General features: G+C 38.7%; 2 protein-coding genes across 12 annotated transcripts in view; one reads left to right on the top strand and one right to left on the bottom strand.

The window, feature by feature from the left end:
- BRD9 (bromodomain containing 9) overlaps positions 1 to 4,649 on the bottom strand; it is a 24,435-nt gene extending 19,786 nt beyond the window's left edge. For 6 of the 8 annotated variants that reach the window (XM_048295996.1, XM_048296021.1, XM_048296027.1 and 3 more), the window contains exons 1-3: positions 4,523 to 4,648; positions 3,376 to 3,596; positions 1,605 to 1,737 (exon numbers count right to left, since the gene is read on the bottom strand). In XM_048295996.1, the coding sequence (XP_048151953.1) occupies positions 1,605 to 1,737; positions 3,376 to 3,596; positions 4,523 to 4,595 (427 nt within the window). In that variant the 5' untranslated portion in view covers positions 4,596 to 4,648. Of the gene's footprint in view, positions 1 to 1,604; positions 1,738 to 3,375; positions 3,597 to 4,522 lie in introns of all 8 variants that reach the window. The other 2 variants (XM_048296014.1, XM_048296007.1) reach the window with 1 other exon arrangement.
- Positions 4,411 to 17,087, top strand: TRIP13 (thyroid hormone receptor interactor 13). Of its 4 annotated transcripts, none has more exons than XM_048296063.1 (14): positions 4,411 to 4,479; positions 5,062 to 5,164; positions 6,729 to 6,894; positions 7,197 to 7,326; positions 8,537 to 8,592; positions 10,269 to 10,359; positions 11,640 to 11,712; positions 12,654 to 12,717; positions 12,971 to 13,057; positions 13,868 to 13,974; positions 14,624 to 14,777; positions 14,958 to 15,070; positions 16,252 to 16,321; positions 16,892 to 17,087. In XM_048296063.1, the coding sequence occupies exons 2-14, from the start codon at positions 5,073 to 5,075 to the stop codon at positions 16,985 to 16,987; spliced, it is 1,299 nt and encodes a 432-aa protein (XP_048152020.1). In that variant the 5' UTR covers positions 4,411 to 4,479; positions 5,062 to 5,072; the 3' UTR covers positions 16,988 to 17,087. The 4 variants fall into 4 exon arrangements, with proteins under 4 accessions (XP_048152020.1, XP_048152012.1, XP_048152004.1 ...); XM_048296055.1 differs by lacking the exon at positions 4,411 to 4,479 and adding an exon at positions 4,674 to 4,807; XM_048296047.1 differs by lacking the exon at positions 4,411 to 4,479 and adding an exon at positions 4,674 to 4,853.

The raw sequence follows: 17,087 nt of genomic DNA, 5'->3' as shown, positions 1-17,087 counted from the left end.
ACTCTAAGTACAGCTTGTACTGATCTGAAGCTGAATGTGACATGGATTTCAAAGCAAAAGCACATCAGATTTCTAAGCACAGTACCTATTTCTTCTTTTATTTTCTGAGCTTTTTTTTTCCATCACATTAAAACCTAGTACCCATTAAGTCAGGTGTAGTGCTAAGTTTAGTAGCTCTAAGAAGATGTGTTAATAAGATTAAAATAAGGTGTTATATATTTCTGCAGAAGAAGTGAAACTTGGTTGCTCAAATAATGCAGTTGGGAAAGCCACATTTTTATAGTATGTTCGTCATGCGATTTTAATGGTTTCTTTACCATAAACCCAATGCAATCAGCTTCTCTGAACCTTTCAATCACAGAGTGACAAACAGATGCAGATTTGCTGGCAAGAGAGGTAATGATTACAATTTCACTTCCTGTACAGATTACACAAGAAACACTACGTGTTAATTACCTGTTACTTCAGAGAGACTGGCTTTAATGAAGTTTGAAACATTAAAGAAGCATCAAGAATGGAAAATCCAACTCTCCATCATGATAGAGGAAAGCCATTTCCTTTCTTAACCATAATGCGTCAGGTAATTTCTATGCTTTCCAATAACATTTTACAAGCAGATGAAAAGAGAATAATAAAGGGAATAGTTTTTAGCTTGTCAGTTTTTAAGGCTCCTGACTACCCAGAGACATAAAACTCTGACCAGAAAATTTCAGTTACGTTGACAGCTGATGGCCACCATTCCTCAATTTAATGTGTGGTCACAATTATAAAATCCCTTGGAATTACTTGACCAGTCAAAGAGCAGTATTCAAAAGACAAGACTCACAATATTCCTAAAGACACAATTTTTTGCTACTAGCTTACATTTTCAGGTTTATGTGTAACTGAGATCATGATGTAATTGACAGTTCTCTAAAGTAAAGGTTTCCACTGAGTAAGGATGAGTTTTAATTATCAAGCAATGGTTACACGTAGAAAAAGCATGGCAAAATCTGAAAGGATTAAACATGTAAAAATTGCCACACACAGCTGACAAATATTTTGTCTGGTGATAAGAATTAAAGAAGATTTGTAAATGAAAAACAGGGGTGGTGGGTGGTGTCTACAGTCTTTAGAGACATGCTATCACAACTTCCTTTTCATGAGAATAGAGATACTAGAACTCCACATACACTAGAAAACAAAAAAAAAAAGACCGTAACAACACCTAAGAAGTCTCCACAAGAGTATTTTCCCTCGAACTAAGTGAAACTTAGTTTCAGAAATTCTGATCACTGTTGTGTAAATGCTGAGGAGAAGGAACTAGGGGAGCACTACGCACAATAATACTTTTATAATGAGGTTTATTCTGCCAAGGAACAGAAGCCAGAGACAGATGTCCTTAGCAGCATGAGTCGCCTGAAAACAAACCTACTAAAACATGGAAGCACCAAGAGGAATACTGACTTTTCAAGTAGCAGAAAGTTCTGAATGTTGGAAAAAGTAAAGTCCTTACATTTCAGTAAATCTTCATGAAAATTTTACATTTTGGTACCTTTGACAAAAGCTTTGTTTTGTGTGCTTTTAAAAAGAACTAAAATTATTTAATCTTTCACACTGCTCACCTGGCTGAGTTCTGCATGCTCTGACAGGACGATCTGGAGGAGGTTCAACCTCTACCTTTTTCCCAGGATCAAAGTCATCAGTTTCTCCTTCAGTGTCACACTGTTCTTTCTCTCTTTTCCTCTTTTTCTCTTCCTAGTACAGCAGAGAGATGACATATTTTAGAAGGACGGACTTGGAATGTGCAATCCCACACACCACAAGGTAAGAAACAGTGATGTTTTTAATTTGGAATAGTTATTCAATATCTGAGTCATAATATGGTTTAAACAATACTGCACACATTTTCAATACCAATTTTTCAATCTTCTTGTCCAATTAAAACTAGACTGTTCATCTTTTGCTACTTTGTATTTAATATAGTATTGTTCTATCATTCCTGCACGTTTGTTGAAAAGACTGTTGAACTCTGAAGCTATTTATATGTAAAATTGCACAATAATAAGCTACACCAGAGAGCAAAGAAAGTTAACTTACTATTCAGTAAAGATCAATCTGTGTCTCTGCTCTCATCAATGTATTTTTGTTGTTTGTCACATTTAACAGAAATGAGTAAAGTATGTGACAACTCAGCCAACAAAAGAACCATAAGAAACAGTGGTGGCAATTAATGATCTCTTCCTGAGTTTCAAAGCAAAGGCACACCTAAGTCATTCCTGAAATCCTGCAATCATTATCCACGTTTGCACAGAAAAGCATACTTCCTGAACCTTCCCTAGACCACGGTTTTGTTACTTAGCTATCCATTAGCTTATTTTGAATGTATTAATAATGAAGGTGTGGGAAAAAAAATCCAAATAACACCCATCCCACAACTCAGTAAAGGCAACTGATACTGCAAGATCTTGTACGAAGGACAGCTGGTTTTGCTACATTTCAAGTCCCAGCCTGAAACATTTGCGCTAAGAAAATTGTGCACTCTTTGTGGTGTATTCAAGAGCTTCTGAACGATCATATGAGATCTGTCACTTCCAAGTAATACAAGCCAAACAAAAAAAATCAACTGGAAGCGATTTTAGCTACAAACGTACACAAAGTAGCACCAAAAAAACTATCATACAGGAATAGTAAAACTACATGACAGGAAAGAATTTAAAAAGCAGAAATGCCAGAGAATCATTACTACATTAAAGAAATACTATTAAAATTAAATTGTACAAGTAACTGTGCTGTCAATGCCTTATTGCTGATTTTAATCAAACTCCTCAATGTTCAACACAGACAACTAAGGTGACCACACTACTTGCTACTAACAAAGCCACAAAGCCAAGCATACAGGTTATTCCAAGAGCCAACCAAAGCAACATACCACAGTACTCAACAGATCAGAAGCTGTTTTGAGTAAACGTACCAATTTCAATGTTCAGTAACTTGGCACACCTCAAGAAGATAAACACAGCCTAAATTTATTTGAAAAGTTGAAAATACCTCCCTAAAAGGGTAGCAAAACACATTTGTGACCTGGCTAAAATACAAAACATCCAACTGAAAAACGGAAGCATTCATTCAAGGCAAATAAATAAGAAAAATAAAAGGTTACAAGAAGGAAGCTTTTATTTTGTTCACAGAATCACCACAAGGGTTTCTCCTTTAAATGGCAAAAGTACACCAACTCACACACATGGGTTTTCTACATTACTGAAGTGCTATCTCCAGACAATAAGCTCCTTGCAACAGTGATTTAAACAAACAAACGAAGTTCTGCACCAGATTTTAGACGTGATAAGCAAGCACAAAGACTGGTGTGTCTGAATTTTAAAAATCACAGCTCACCTTTCTCTTTCTTCTTTCCTCATCATCTAGATGCTTTTCTTTTTCCTTCTCTGACTTTTTCTTCTTTTTTTTCTTCTTTTCTTTATGTCGTTCTCGCTCATGATCTGATCTATCATCATAGTAACTAGAATCATGCCCTGACCCAGAGAGTTCAGTCACTTCACTGCCTCCAACTTTAAGAACCAGCTTCAAGGGTTTTTCCAAAGGTTTATCCACATAATCTAAATATTAAAAAATAAATAAATAAAAATTAATAAATGCACAGGGAGCTAATAGCATGCAGCAATTACAGAATCAGACTCCATTAGGTCGGAAAAGATCTGTGAGATCGAGCCCAATCTATGACTGAACACTACCGTGTCAACTAAACCATGGCACTAAGTGGCACATCCAGTTGTTTTCTAAACACCTCTAGGGACAGTAACTCCATCACTTCCCTGGGCAGCCCATTCTAATACATAACTACTATCCCTTTTGTAAAGAAATTCTTCCCAATGTCCAACCTGAATTTCCCCAAGTGCAGCTTGAAGCCGTGTCCTCTCGTTCTCTCAGTGGTTGCCTGGGAGAGGAGACCGACCCCCACCTGGCTATACCCTCCTTTCGGGCAGCTGCAGAGTGATAAGGTCTTCCCTGAGCCTCCTTTTCTCCAGGCTAAACAACCCCAGCTCCAAAGCTTCTTCTAGAACTATTGTTTATAAGAATTCGCTGCAAGTCAAAAACACACACAATGCATTTGGAAAGAACAATAACTAAGACTAACAAATCCAATCTAACAAACAGTCCTTCAGCACGTCTTACGTTGTGATGTTTCACAAACCTGCAAGACGTAAGAAACCGACTCTTCGGCCTCCCCTGAAAACGTCGCAAGATCCTTGCAGAGCAAGGTGAAATTAAGCATCACTCAAACACTGCAGCGACCGGATCCCCTCTGGAGCAGCCGTGGGAAGCACGGAGACGCTCGGACTCACACCCCAGCCCCCGCCCCGCGTTCCTCGGGCCGCCCCCGCCGCCGGCAGGAGCAGGCATTCGGAGCAGGGTCTCTGCCCAGGCCCCCCAGCCCGCGCAGGGACGCCAGACCCCGCCAACAGCCGCGCCGGGGAAGAGGTGGGGCGCGTCCCGGGTACAAAAAGGCCCTCCCGGCTCTTACCGCTGTAGGCGGTGGCGGAGGTCGAGCGCCATTCTGCCTTCTCGGCTTTGTGCTTTTTGTGCTTCTTCCCCATGGCGGAGCCGCAGCCGGCCCCGCCGGAAGCGCTAGGGCGGGCGGCCCCTCCCCCCCGCCGCGGAGGAAGATCCGGGTGAGGGGCCGGCCCTGCCTCGCCCAGCGCGCCCTTTACAAACAGCGGCAGTCGCAGTGGGTGCCCGCTGCCTTAGGCTCGCCCGCGCTCTTCCCGCCGCTCCGGCGCGTCGCTCCTGAGGCCGTGCCTGCCGTGAGGTCATTCCCTCTCCCCGGCGCTGAGGCGGGAGCAGCCCGCCCGCCCGTACGTGCGACTGCGCTCGCGGCGTATCCCGAGGCGGCTCGTCGCCCTCTCCTGAGGGAGGGAAGTCCCGGTCCCGGTCCCGGTCGCGTACCCGGTCCTTGCGGTGGGCAGTGTGCACGTCGACGGGGCAGCGGGAAAGGGCTGTCCGTGCCGTGAGCGTGTAGCAGTCGCTGGAAGTCTCTTCTCTTCGGTATCGCTTTTCCCCTAGGAGCGAGAAAGATGGATGACGCCGCTGGAGATTTGAAGCGAGCGCTCCCAAACGTGTGTGACAGCGTTCAGATCCATGTGGAAGTTCACCAGAAGTCGAGCAGGTCTCTGATCGGAGCGTTACTTGCTGTGACTTGTGCCTATTTCCTCTCGGCCTCGTTGTGTGCGCCTGCAAGAGCCTGTGGCACCCAGCTCTGCTTTCTCTGTGCTCTCCCAGGGGTTTTCCACACCTGTGTCTCTTCCTAAGATTGAACAAATACACTTCTCGCAGTCTCACCTTGTGTGTCATGTCATCCAGTCTCATAATCAACCGCGTTCTGGGTTTGCCCCAGTTTATCCTTGTCTTTTTATGTCGGAGCTCACAACTGCACACAGTACTCCAGATGTGGTCTTACAAAGCCAGCAGCAAATGGAAACAGTTGCTTTCCCTAAAATGTGCAGTCTTTGTAGCACAGCCTAAAATAAGGTTGCCCTCATTTGTAGAAGGGGCACACTGCTGACTTATTGCCAACTCGTCCACCAGTACCCCTGGGCCCTTTTCTGCAAAACTGCATTTCATCCACTTGGACTCTGATCTGTTCTGTTATCTGGGCAGTGGATGGAGAGCTAAGATTTCATGTTTACCTTCGTTGAACGTCAAAATTTTCCAGTCAAACCATATTGCCAACTTGCAGAGGTCCCTCTGAGCAGCAGTCCCTCCCTGTTCAGAATACTGACAGTTCTCCCTGCTTTGGTGTTATCCATAAACTTGATGCAGTTCCTTTCCATCCCATTGTCAAGGATGCAAAAACAGTGCTGGTCCCAATGCTAACAGCACCACACTACCTTTCCCCACCCAAGTTACTGACAGCTCTGCTTAATCTTTGTACTAATCACAGCCCTCTGAGCTGGACAGTCCAACCCACCTTGTCCATTTATCCAGTTCTTATCTTACCACTTTGGATATCTGGATGATATGGGAGAGCATGTACAAGATGTTAGGAAAATCAAGGTGTAAAATATCCACTGTGGTATTTTTGCCAGCCTTACAGAGAACTGAGAATTTGCACTGGTTTTAGATTATTGAAATTGCAAAATTAAGTTAAATCTTCAAATAATATTGCTTTCCCTGTAGTTTTTGTCTCTTCTGGAATTCTCCTTATATTATGTCCCCATCCGGATGTTTCAACTGTCCTGAAAGTATAATGCAGCTTCCAAGCTAAGCTTACCAAATTCGGTCTGTAGCTTGGCTCTGAGTTTTTCTGGTTTTCCTGCTGAAACACAGATTGTATAACTGCTTTTCATTCTTGAAGTCTTCTAGCTGTCTCATTCAGTATCCCCTGATAGGACCTCAAACAGAGCAAATAGTATTATTTGGATTGTCTTTTAATGCACAAATTAAAAACAACTATCCAGCTTGTTGCTTTTGCAAACAGGCTGAATCTGACAGGTTCTTTTTTCGTGCAGAATGTTGGAGGAGGGTTGAGTGGTTTGGGGGGTTTTTTTGTGTTGGTTGGTTTTTAAGGTTGGGGGTTTTTTGTTTGGTTATTTGGTTGGTTTTTTTGGTGTGTGTAAGATGGAAGCTGTTTTCCATGAAGGCTTCGTGTATGAAATAATGCATTCCAACACTAATTCAAATTTCCTTATAAATGTCAATGCCATAAAGTAATGGTGTTTCTTTCTTTTTAGTGCGGCCAAGAAAGAGGATATTAGGATGAGTGTCTTAAAGCTGTTGAACAGACACAACATTGTGTTTGGTGATTACAAGTGGACAGAGTTTGACGACCCTTTCCTTAACAACAATGTGCAGTCTGTGTCGATTGTGGATACGGAGCTGAAACTGAAGGACAGACAGGTATTCCCAGTCAAGAATGTGCAGCTCTGTTCATGTGCCCCTGAACTGATTGTAGGTAGACTGGTGGTACCCCAAGGGCATAAGCAAGACAAAGTCTGTAGGATGATGTAGTATCTCTTCTTAGGCTGACTAGTATAACTAGGAAAAGGCGGCTAAATCTTTTTTATACCACTTAGTAAGGTCTGAAACAGAGGTAGTAGGCTTCAGAGATAAATGCCAGCTGAGAACTGTAACTTTCCTTTGTTCAACTAGCTTTGAATGAGAAATATGACAGATTACAAGTCTTTTTATGTTCATTCTAGCCTATTGACCTGAGCAAAAGCAGTCTTTCTCTTCATATTTTTCATCTGAATGAAGGAGGACCAACCTCTGAAAACCTGGAAGAAGAGAATGAGGATATCACTACAGCTCACCACTGGGTGCTACCAGCAGGTACCTGTGTGACATTTCTGGAAGCTCTAGAACAATGAAAGAAAATATTACAAAGGCTAAAAGTGTTTATAGTTACCTGTTAAAGGTAGTATTTGTATTTGTTGTTTGTCTATAGAACAAATATATGTGGACCTTTTTCTTTGTGGTTTTGACTGAACTGCTGCTAAACATCATTTATTTCTGTAATACTTGTGGATGTGAGGAAATAACTGGTCTTGTGGTTTAAAACATATAGTCATAATCAGAAGCATGCAAGTTTTTAACCCTGGTGGTGGCATTACAAATTTTATTTAACTTGAAGACCCACAAGACACTCATCACTTTAAATATTCATTTTCCAGACCTCACTGCTGGCTTCCAGCCCCCAAGACAGTACTGCTCTTATATATGAAACAGACAAACGAAGTAAAGAGATTTAGTCCTTGCTTTCTGGAGAGGAAATACAAGGCTTTCCTCTGTGATAGAGCAAGACCTGCCTGTGCTTGGGGAAGTTGGCTTCCCTGCCAGGAAGAAGAAGCACAGGTGTGAGCTTAAGCTCAGGAGACAGTTAATTCTGAAACATTTCCTACTCTTTCCATGTTGTGAAATGCCTAACTACCCATTACATTTGTTTTCAGGAAGAATTAAATCTGGTACATTGACATTATTGTCACAATTTTGTGGTTTATAGTTGTTCTGTCTTTTTTTGCTTTCTACGCTGCAAGTTAGAAGCCAACAGCTGGGAATGATAGATACTCAAATGACAACTTTAGGTTTTTATGCATTATTCTGGTACATGCTCTACATCTTGATGTTTCAAAAAAAAAAAAACAAAGTTGAATGATAAATTTGTCTTAGAACCCTCCTCCTACCACAACTTTTCATTGCTCTCTTGGTGAAATGTAAGTCCATCCTCTACTAAGGATGGAAGGAACGATATTTTTTATTTCATGTTAAGAAATTAACAATTTCTCATCGCAATTATTCGAGGAAATAGAAGCTGGGGAACTGCTGAATTTGTCTGTTAGAAAGTGGTGTTTGCATTTTGAGAAAAATAACTCTTTTTTTTTCCCCACAGATGCTTTACTTGTTTTCATATATCTGTTCGTAATTCTTCATTTTAGTTGAGCATAACTAAAATGCTCAAAACTGTGTTTTGTGCTGCAATGATGAGTTACAAGTTTCCAGACTGATTTATCCTAAACAGGTATATAATATATTGCTTTTGCAGCTGAATTCCACGGCCTTTGGGAAAGTCTTATCTATGACACTGAAGTAAAATCAAACGTAAGTTGGAAATGAATAACAATTAAGATAGCTCGAGGAGAAGTAAAAGCCGAAATGAAGCCTGTTTGAAGTTTGCTGCGTCCTATGGAGATACGGGTGCAGGCTGAGCAGAAGGGAATGGGAGTTTAACTTTGTTTCTGGCAGCGGCTAAACAGTTAATGAGCTTGGCAGTAATGTCAGCCAGCACTGTTACTGTTTGTGTAAATACACATTCAATGATTTGACCAGAGCTGAGTGCCCTGCCATTTGAATACTGGTAAGACATTGGAAAGAAACAGAACGGTTCCATGGGGTCATTTTCTAGCTTAAAGATCCTGTGCATTCATCAGAGGTTGTGCTGGTAACTGCCAGAGCTTGTAGAACAGTAATACTGTAACCAGAAATTTAGTAATTGTGATGCAAATAAAACTCACAAATAGTTCAATTCCGCTTCTAAATGAAATTCTTGGACACAATTAATTAATTCATTACCTTATCATTATACCATAGACACAATATTCTTGCTTAAGCCTTTATAACCAAATATAGAAAAGCGAAACATTCCAGTGATTGTACTTCTTCATTTATAAGATAAATGTCAATCAATACATACACATTTGTCAAATTTATGGAACAGCTTTCCAAGTCATCTGTGAAATGACAAGACTATTTAATTAGACCTGATGGTGTACTAAATAACAGCAAGCTGATCACTGTTGAGTGTCAGTGTATATGGGTAGAAAGAAGTGGTTGCTTTTAATAACTAAAACTAGAACTACGTCTTTAAAATTGTGATAAATCTTCATTTTTTAAACCATGGAAATGTCTGAGCATGGTTGGGTTCTACAGACTCTGAAATGGTTGCTGTGAATTTTCAGTGTCGATAGAATTTTGAAAAATATGTGGATTAAGTTCAGTTGTTTTTGCTGTTGTGTAATTACTCCATCTCTAGCATGAGATATTGCAGGAGCACCATTGTATTGTCCCGTTAACACGTAGGGATCAAAAGCTGGTTACAGGTAAGAGCAACAGAAGATAATGTGGTATCACGTGTTATTATAGGTAAAAGTCACTACAGAGTCACACCTGAAGTTCATTTTGTTGAAAGAGTTCTCTACTTCTTAACTCTAGATAAATCTAAAATGAAGCTGCAGTATTTTTAGAAGCAAGCATTCCGGGAAATACGTGCAACTTCACGTATTTGGAAGGATGAATAATCTACAAATTCCTTGCAACAGCTGATACAAATGCTTCAGTAAAAAGGAAATAAAATGTGACAGGAAATGCTTTGTTTGGTGGACTGACTACAACAAACTGAACAAATGTATAGCTGTACAACATCTGAACAGGACCCAGAGTTTGAGTCTTCGAGTCTCTGTGCTTGGGCTTGTGTTTTATAGATACACAGTACATGGGACAATGGAAAATGAAATCAATTTCCTTTCCTTAAAGCATTTAATTTATTCATTTAAAAGGTCCAGAACTACATTTGTGCTGAGTACTATTCTTATTCTTGAGGGCAGGACAGAAATTTATTTGCAGAAATAAATTTGCTTATGAGTAAAAGACATGAGCTCTTTTTTTTGTTGTTGTTGTTATGAGTACAAAATAGACATCATTAGAGATTGATTCTATTTGCAGTTGTATTTGCTGTTATGTCTCTAATTTGTGTCTTTCTTTTTGTCCTCTTCAATTAGTTACTCGATTATGTGACGACAACATTATTATTTTCCGACAAAAATGTTGACAGTAACCTGATATCGTGGAACAGAGTTGTTTTGCTGCACGGTAAGAATGATTTGTTTTAAACCAAGTAGATTCATTGGACATCAGTTTATACTTTCCTTCTGGAAAGACTTGTATTGCAGTCCTGTGTAGTGAAATGAGGTGATAAGAAAGCAGCAGAGAAATATTCCTTCAATAGTACAAATTTAGATGAAATGTAATGTCAGAGTCAAATCAATGCTCACATGTACTATGTTTTGCATGAATTTAAATTCTAAAGTTTACAGTGGGGTGACAACCATGGATTTCTTAATTTTAATTTTTAAGTGATATTGTTGCATTTTTACGTAAAGACCAAAAATAGTGCAGATACTGAAGATATTAGGAGGCATATCTCAGTTAAACTTCTATCGCAGTACTAAATATTTTGTTAGTTAGAGCTTTATAAAAGCTTTGAGGAAACTGTGAAATCAATCCGTGTGTTGTGTTGTTGACACTGTGTTCTATTGCCAGCTCTTGCTAGTTTAGTTACTATTATTTCAGTGAAGCTGAAATTTTCAGTCAGTCCTTCAGCTTACTGTGGAGGTTATACCCCAAACAAGATTAGCATGAACTGAACCCATTTTCTTACAAAATGTGTCTTGCATTGATTTTGTCATCAAGACTGGTATTCAAAAATAAAAGGTCATGTGGAAATACCTGTTGATTGTACTTCAGTTACAACTGTCAATTTAGAAGCTTCAGGATGTTTTTGTTTGAAAGGCTTTATTTCCGACTCATACCCTATTAACTGTGCTTGTACTTAACTGTTTGGTGAAAGTCTTTGTGTCTCTTCCACAGTGTATTAAGTCAGATCCAGAAGATTTGTCCCAGATTATAGTTTCCAAGATGATCTGGGTTGCCCCAAGGAAGAAATTTCTGGGAAAGTGGGCAGCTGATCAAACTGATCATGATATGTTTCTGTTTTCCATGTTAGAAGAGTATGTTTCAGGAAGATACAAGTTTAAGCATAGCACTGATGACAGAGAATGCTGATAAGCATTAGCCCTGCTGGGGTGATACACTTTGCTTCTCTGGCTGTTGAGTGTTTTAACTTCATGGTATCTGCATACAAACTGTTACACTAACTACACTAATAATTGAAAAGTGTATAAAATAAAACCTCTGCTCTGAGATGGCAGTCAAGTAAGCAATTTTCTCAAAATACTCTGGCGTACACAATCATTGTCTGCTGTGTTTTTACTCTACAATTAGTGCGGTAATGAAATAGTTAAAAAGCTGTACGATGTCATTAACAGTCTCATGCAGACTCTGTGTAATGTTTGGATCTGATTTCAAACCAGGCCCTCCTGGAACTGGGAAAACTTCTCTCTGTAAAGCATTGGCTCAGAAACTGACAATTCGACTGTCATACAGGTGATAATTTTTTGGAAATTTTTCACTTTAGCTTACTAGACTTAGTTGTTCTTTTTCACTAGCCCAAGTATATATTTCATATTTGATTTCAAATAACTTGTACCTAGTGCTAATGTGTCTTCTTTTTTGTAGAGCACCAGACTAGCAATAAAATTAATCTGCTAGACTGATTAGGGTTTTCAGTGCCTTTTAAAATGTGTAATTATTTGTGCCCAGGTGTGTTAAAGAAATTCCAGTGGCAGTACAGAAATTTTTGCTCGCATTGTACATCAATGAAGATTAAAGGGCAAAGGACCAAAGAGTATTTTGGGTTTTGTTTCTTCATGTTTGATAGAGCCTGGTTTTATTAGGTAGCAATTTTTAAACTAATTTCTTTTGTACTTAGATTGTCTGAATGCCACAATCTACAGAGGTCAGTTTGTATATCAGACAGGTTACAAGAAATAGCCTTAAAGTTCATAGCAACTTAACAAATTTATATAAAAAAAAAAAAAAAAAGTTATATAAAATACAAGGTGTAGCATAAATAATGCGTAATTATTGTCATGATCTGACTCTAGCCCAAGCTGAATGTGTGAAAATCATGTGCTGTATAATGTGTGGTTGAGATAGTTTGTCACTTCTTGCTATACTGAAGAAAATCTTACACAAAGAGAAGAATGAGGCAATTGTCATGGGAACTTTTACCCTGTTCTAATGAAGAAATTCTAATAGCAATTTAATGTACAGAATTCTAGTTACATTTTCAGCAACATGACAATTTCCAGCAACAAAAATAATACTGATAAAACATGTATTGTGTTTTGAAAGGTGAGTAATTTAAAGTACTAATTCACAGAATTCCAGGGTCAGAATGTCAGAAATGAGACTTACAGAAGTTAAGGATATCACTGATTTTATTTACAATTGAGTTGATACTTCTTTTTCTTTTCATACTTTAGGTATAGATATGGACAGTTAATTGAGATAAACAGCCATAGCCTTTTCTCTAAATGGTTTTCTGAGGTATGTATTGATGCAGCTAATAAAATAAACTTTGACTTTTAGAAATTACACTGTAATTATTCTGTTGAGCTTTTTTCCTAAGTATGCACACCAGAGATTGCTCAGAATAACTAATGTGTTTGAGAATGCTTAAAGAGAAGTTACATTAGAAAGTTGTTTTAAAACCCAGGTATTTACACTTTTAAATATTATAAGCCTTAGAAAGTTGTGTGGTAAGGAAATAGTTAAACATATGCATATGGTGTCTTTCTAGAGTGGCAAGCTTGTAACCAAGATGTTCCAGAAGATCCAAGAGTTAGTTGATGACAGAGATGCTCTTGTATTTGTACTGATTGATGAGGTATGATTCCAACCGCATTGTTGTACATAAAATTTAGAAGAAAGGAAATTGATGGGAAGGAGCTGCAATAGTGCTCATTCATAAAGAACAATAAAAGCACATTTATGCTATTTTGTAAGCTACATAACTGTGCAGATGAGTGAATTTTAGTCTTAATTCCTGCAGATTGGAGATGTTTGGAAGGAACGTAGTATGACTTAGCAGGCAAATTCCAGCTGAAAATTACTTGAAACCTTTCTTGGTGGAATTTCCCTTGCTTTGTATGTTTACAAGTGGAATATTGTTTTAAACTTCAAAGTAGCCCAGATTTGTATCATTTGCACTCTTCCATTTTTTGTAAAGCGCTAAAAAACATGAGTTTTAGAGGTTCCGTTCACTGCCGTTAGATTTTCTTCAAACTTGCATACATTAGCAGCTCAGTAAGCATGTACCTTACTAACTTTGTCATGTTGGAGTTCCTGTGGGGAAGCTCACTCTTAAATTCAACCTATTCATTATTCTGGTGGTGTGTCCCATTTCTTCCACTTCCAAAATTTAAAATGAAAACCAGCCTCCATTCTGCTTTCTAAACAGGAATTTCCCTCACTACACTTTGCTTCCTTGACATGCCTTTCTTTCTCCCTGGAAATTCCTACTTAACAAAAGATTTTGAAGATGGAGTTTTAGATAGCAGGTATATGGGGATCTGGAGGTGTATTGCATGAGTTACCTGTTCGCTGCCAGGACTCCAAAAGTGCGATCTTTCAGGGTTTTTTGGTGTTTGGTGATTTTGTTGTTCTTGTTTTGGTTGATTGGTTTGGTTTTCTGTAGGTGGAAAGCCTCACAGCAGCCCGCAGTGCCTTCAAGGCAGGCACAGAGCCTTCAGATGCTATTCGTGTGGTGAATGCTGTACTGACACAAATAGACCAGATTAAAAGGTATTGTTTTCATATTACGGCAACAGCAAAAGGTAGTTGACAATTTCAGTATCCCTATTCCTGCTGAATTTCAATTCCTGCTTGGAATACTAAACCAGATTGGTTTGTGAAGTATTCTTTGTTAATGTTGCTAGTTTTGAAAAGAAATGGGAGTAATCCAGCAGAATATTTTACACATACCTGGGTGGACAATCAAATCTCTGGACAGTATGCTTCCCTTAAAGATACGGAGAGCAAAAGGACAGATCGTCATGATGTCTGCTTGGAGAACAGACATCAAAATTGAAATGGAAAACATGTTGATTAAAGGTTCAAATTTACAATTCTTCTTTTCATAATCTTTTTGTGTGTGTGTCAGAAGCTATGCCAGTAGGTTCTAGATAGTTAATGTATATCACCTGTGAAATAGGATTAGAGGAACTATGGACACTTGAGAAGCAGCTGAAGGAAAGACACTATGCACTGAAATAGTCTGGTGATCACTGGCCAAGAGCTTCAGTCATTTAATGTAATTCCTGATTGACAAGACTGATGTGGCAGCTTACTACCTAAAAGGATTTGAATCATAAGAAGGAATGTCACAACTTGCCAGTCACAAAAGGAGATAAATCTTTTACATGTGACCTAAAAATCTGTTTTTGTCTTGAAGGTATCCCAATGTAGTTATCCTGACTACTTCAAATATTACAGAGAAAATTGACATGGCCTTTGTAGACAGGGCTGACATAAAACAATACATTGGACCTCCATCGACTGCAGCAATATTTAGAATATATCTTTCTTGCCTAGAAGAACTGATGAAGGTAATACTTGAAAGCAAAACTGTAAAATGTTATATTTTATTAAATTTGACATTTTAATCATACTTCCTAAGTAACAAAAATACATAAATTTCATTCCTTTTCTGTATTTCCACTCTTACTGTAGATTTAATTTTGAATACATTTATTTTTCATACAACAGTGTGTAACTCTCATTTCTAGTGTCAAATAATATATCCTCGACAGCAGCTTCTGACACTCAGAGAGCTCGAGATGATTGGCTTCATAGAAAATAATGTGTCAAAGTTAAGCCTTGTACTAAAAGAAATCTCAAGGTAAGATTCTGAAATTCTACTTTTTTCATATATATATACTGAATTGTGGAATGATGTATAAAAGTAACCTAATTTCTTAACAACTGGAGATCTGAAACAACTCAAATTTTTTTCTGTTTGGGAAAGTGCAAAAACCTTCAGGGGACAAAAAGTGGAAGCAATCACAATTTGCTAACATTTCTTAGTCTCAGATCTGGCTTGGCCTAGTACTGCGTCTGGTTTGTGCTCTGCCATTTGAACTCCTCTTGACAAGTTGCTGGCTGGATTAGCCTTATGTTTCAGTGGATGTTGGGAATTGTAATGCACTTTTGCAGAAATAGCATGAGCCTTAGGTCCTGCTAGGAAAGTGTCTTGAAATCCTCACCATCTGCTAGATCAGTATTTAGCCTGGAGATATAAGTGGACAGAAACAAGAGGGAAAGGAGTGAAGTGTAAATGGACAGTGTTGCGGTTTGCTGAGTATGCTGGTAGAGCAAATGGTCTTTCACTGCAGCATAACAGTTCTTGAAACAATAAAAATTATATTCACAATATCAAGCAGTGGTTTTTTCATAAGTGCTGGTCCCTATGGAACAAAGTAATATTTGTATGGTCGGGCAAGTGTGGGTTTTTTTCTATTTCTGAAGTATGCAGTCTTAACTAGTGAGGAGTGAAGTAAAAACAAGTAAGTTTTTCCAGGCACAGAGATTTGCATTTTACATACACAGAGTGGTGCTTGGAGAAGATGCAAACATATAGCAAGTGGGTGAGGCGAAGGAAACTGTGTGTAAATGGTGGGTAGAAGGAGACAGGCAGTACCCATAAGGTCCAGCCTTCAAGCCAGTTTTTTTCCCAGTCCTTCCAAAAGTGGTTGTGTCTGTACCATGCTGTTTCGTTGTAGACATTCCCCCCAGTTCATGAGATCGGCACAACGATATGAAGGACCTGATGTAAGCATTGGCAGGCAGCTGGGCCTGTGCTGTTTCTGTACCTTGCTGCCTTTTCTGTACTGTGCTGTGTAGCCTCCTATAAACAGAATTTGTCTGTTCAATCCCTGCTCCTGCAAAAAGAGCTGCAAGTGGCCTGTTGAATTGTCATCTGAGGTTTTTTTGGAGCAACTTAATGGAGAAACACAAAAATAGGAAAGGCCTTCTTTTAAGAGTGGATATTTAGCATTTAAGCAGCACTTGTCTCTGTTTTAGAAAAAGTGCAGGTCTTGGTGGCCGGGTCCTGAGAAAGCTTCCTTTCCTAGCACATGCACTTTATATTCAAGTAAGTTTATTATATTCAAGTGAATTTATTCTGTTCATTATATTTCGGGTTGGGTTTGAGACAGGCAGGAGGACATTTGAACAATGCCTGAAGTTAAAGATTGGTCCAAACCTCCCTTTTAATCTAAATTGCATCTTGTTTCTGTACCTTTGTAGACTGAAACAATTACGTGCTGCCTGTAATTTAGAATGGGATTGAAGAAGATAGGTGGGATTGACCTGCCCAAGAACATTCTACTTTTAATTAAATTATTGAACATTGATATTGGTGCTCTTATAATTTCTTGCTGAAAAAAAACCCCAAACCTCTGCCACTTTATAAATAATAATTTGTTAAAAACCTGTTTTTAAGCAAATCTACAGTTATTGTGACTGCAGACTTTGCACAGGTTGACTTTGACTTTGCTATGCTAGCTGATTTAAAATAAGCTTGCAGTTTGGTTTATAGCATTTTGAAATTTTTGTTACATGAAATTCCAATAGTTCTCTTTTAAATACTGTGATTTGTATGTAAAATATTATGTCTGCCTATTGCTGTAGTGTGTCTAACAAAATGTTCTCTTATTTTCAGTCCCCCAGTGTTACAATGACAACTTTTCTTCAGGCCCTTTCACTTGCAGTAGACAAACAATTCGAAGAAAAAAAGAATCTTGCAGACTGTGTGTGATAGTCTACTGTTTTGTAGTTGATTGTATTGTTATATTTTTTCACACAAGTTGTGCTTTTATGCATTTGTAAAATAAATTGTCAGCACATTAAAAAACCTG

Source organism: Corvus hawaiiensis, chromosome 1, assembly GCF_020740725.1.
Source record: "Corvus hawaiiensis isolate bCorHaw1 chromosome 1, bCorHaw1.pri.cur, whole genome shotgun sequence".
Taxonomy (NCBI): Eukaryota; Metazoa; Chordata; class Aves; order Passeriformes; family Corvidae; genus Corvus; species Corvus hawaiiensis.
This window is presented reverse-complemented; position numbering and strand designations above follow the sequence as displayed.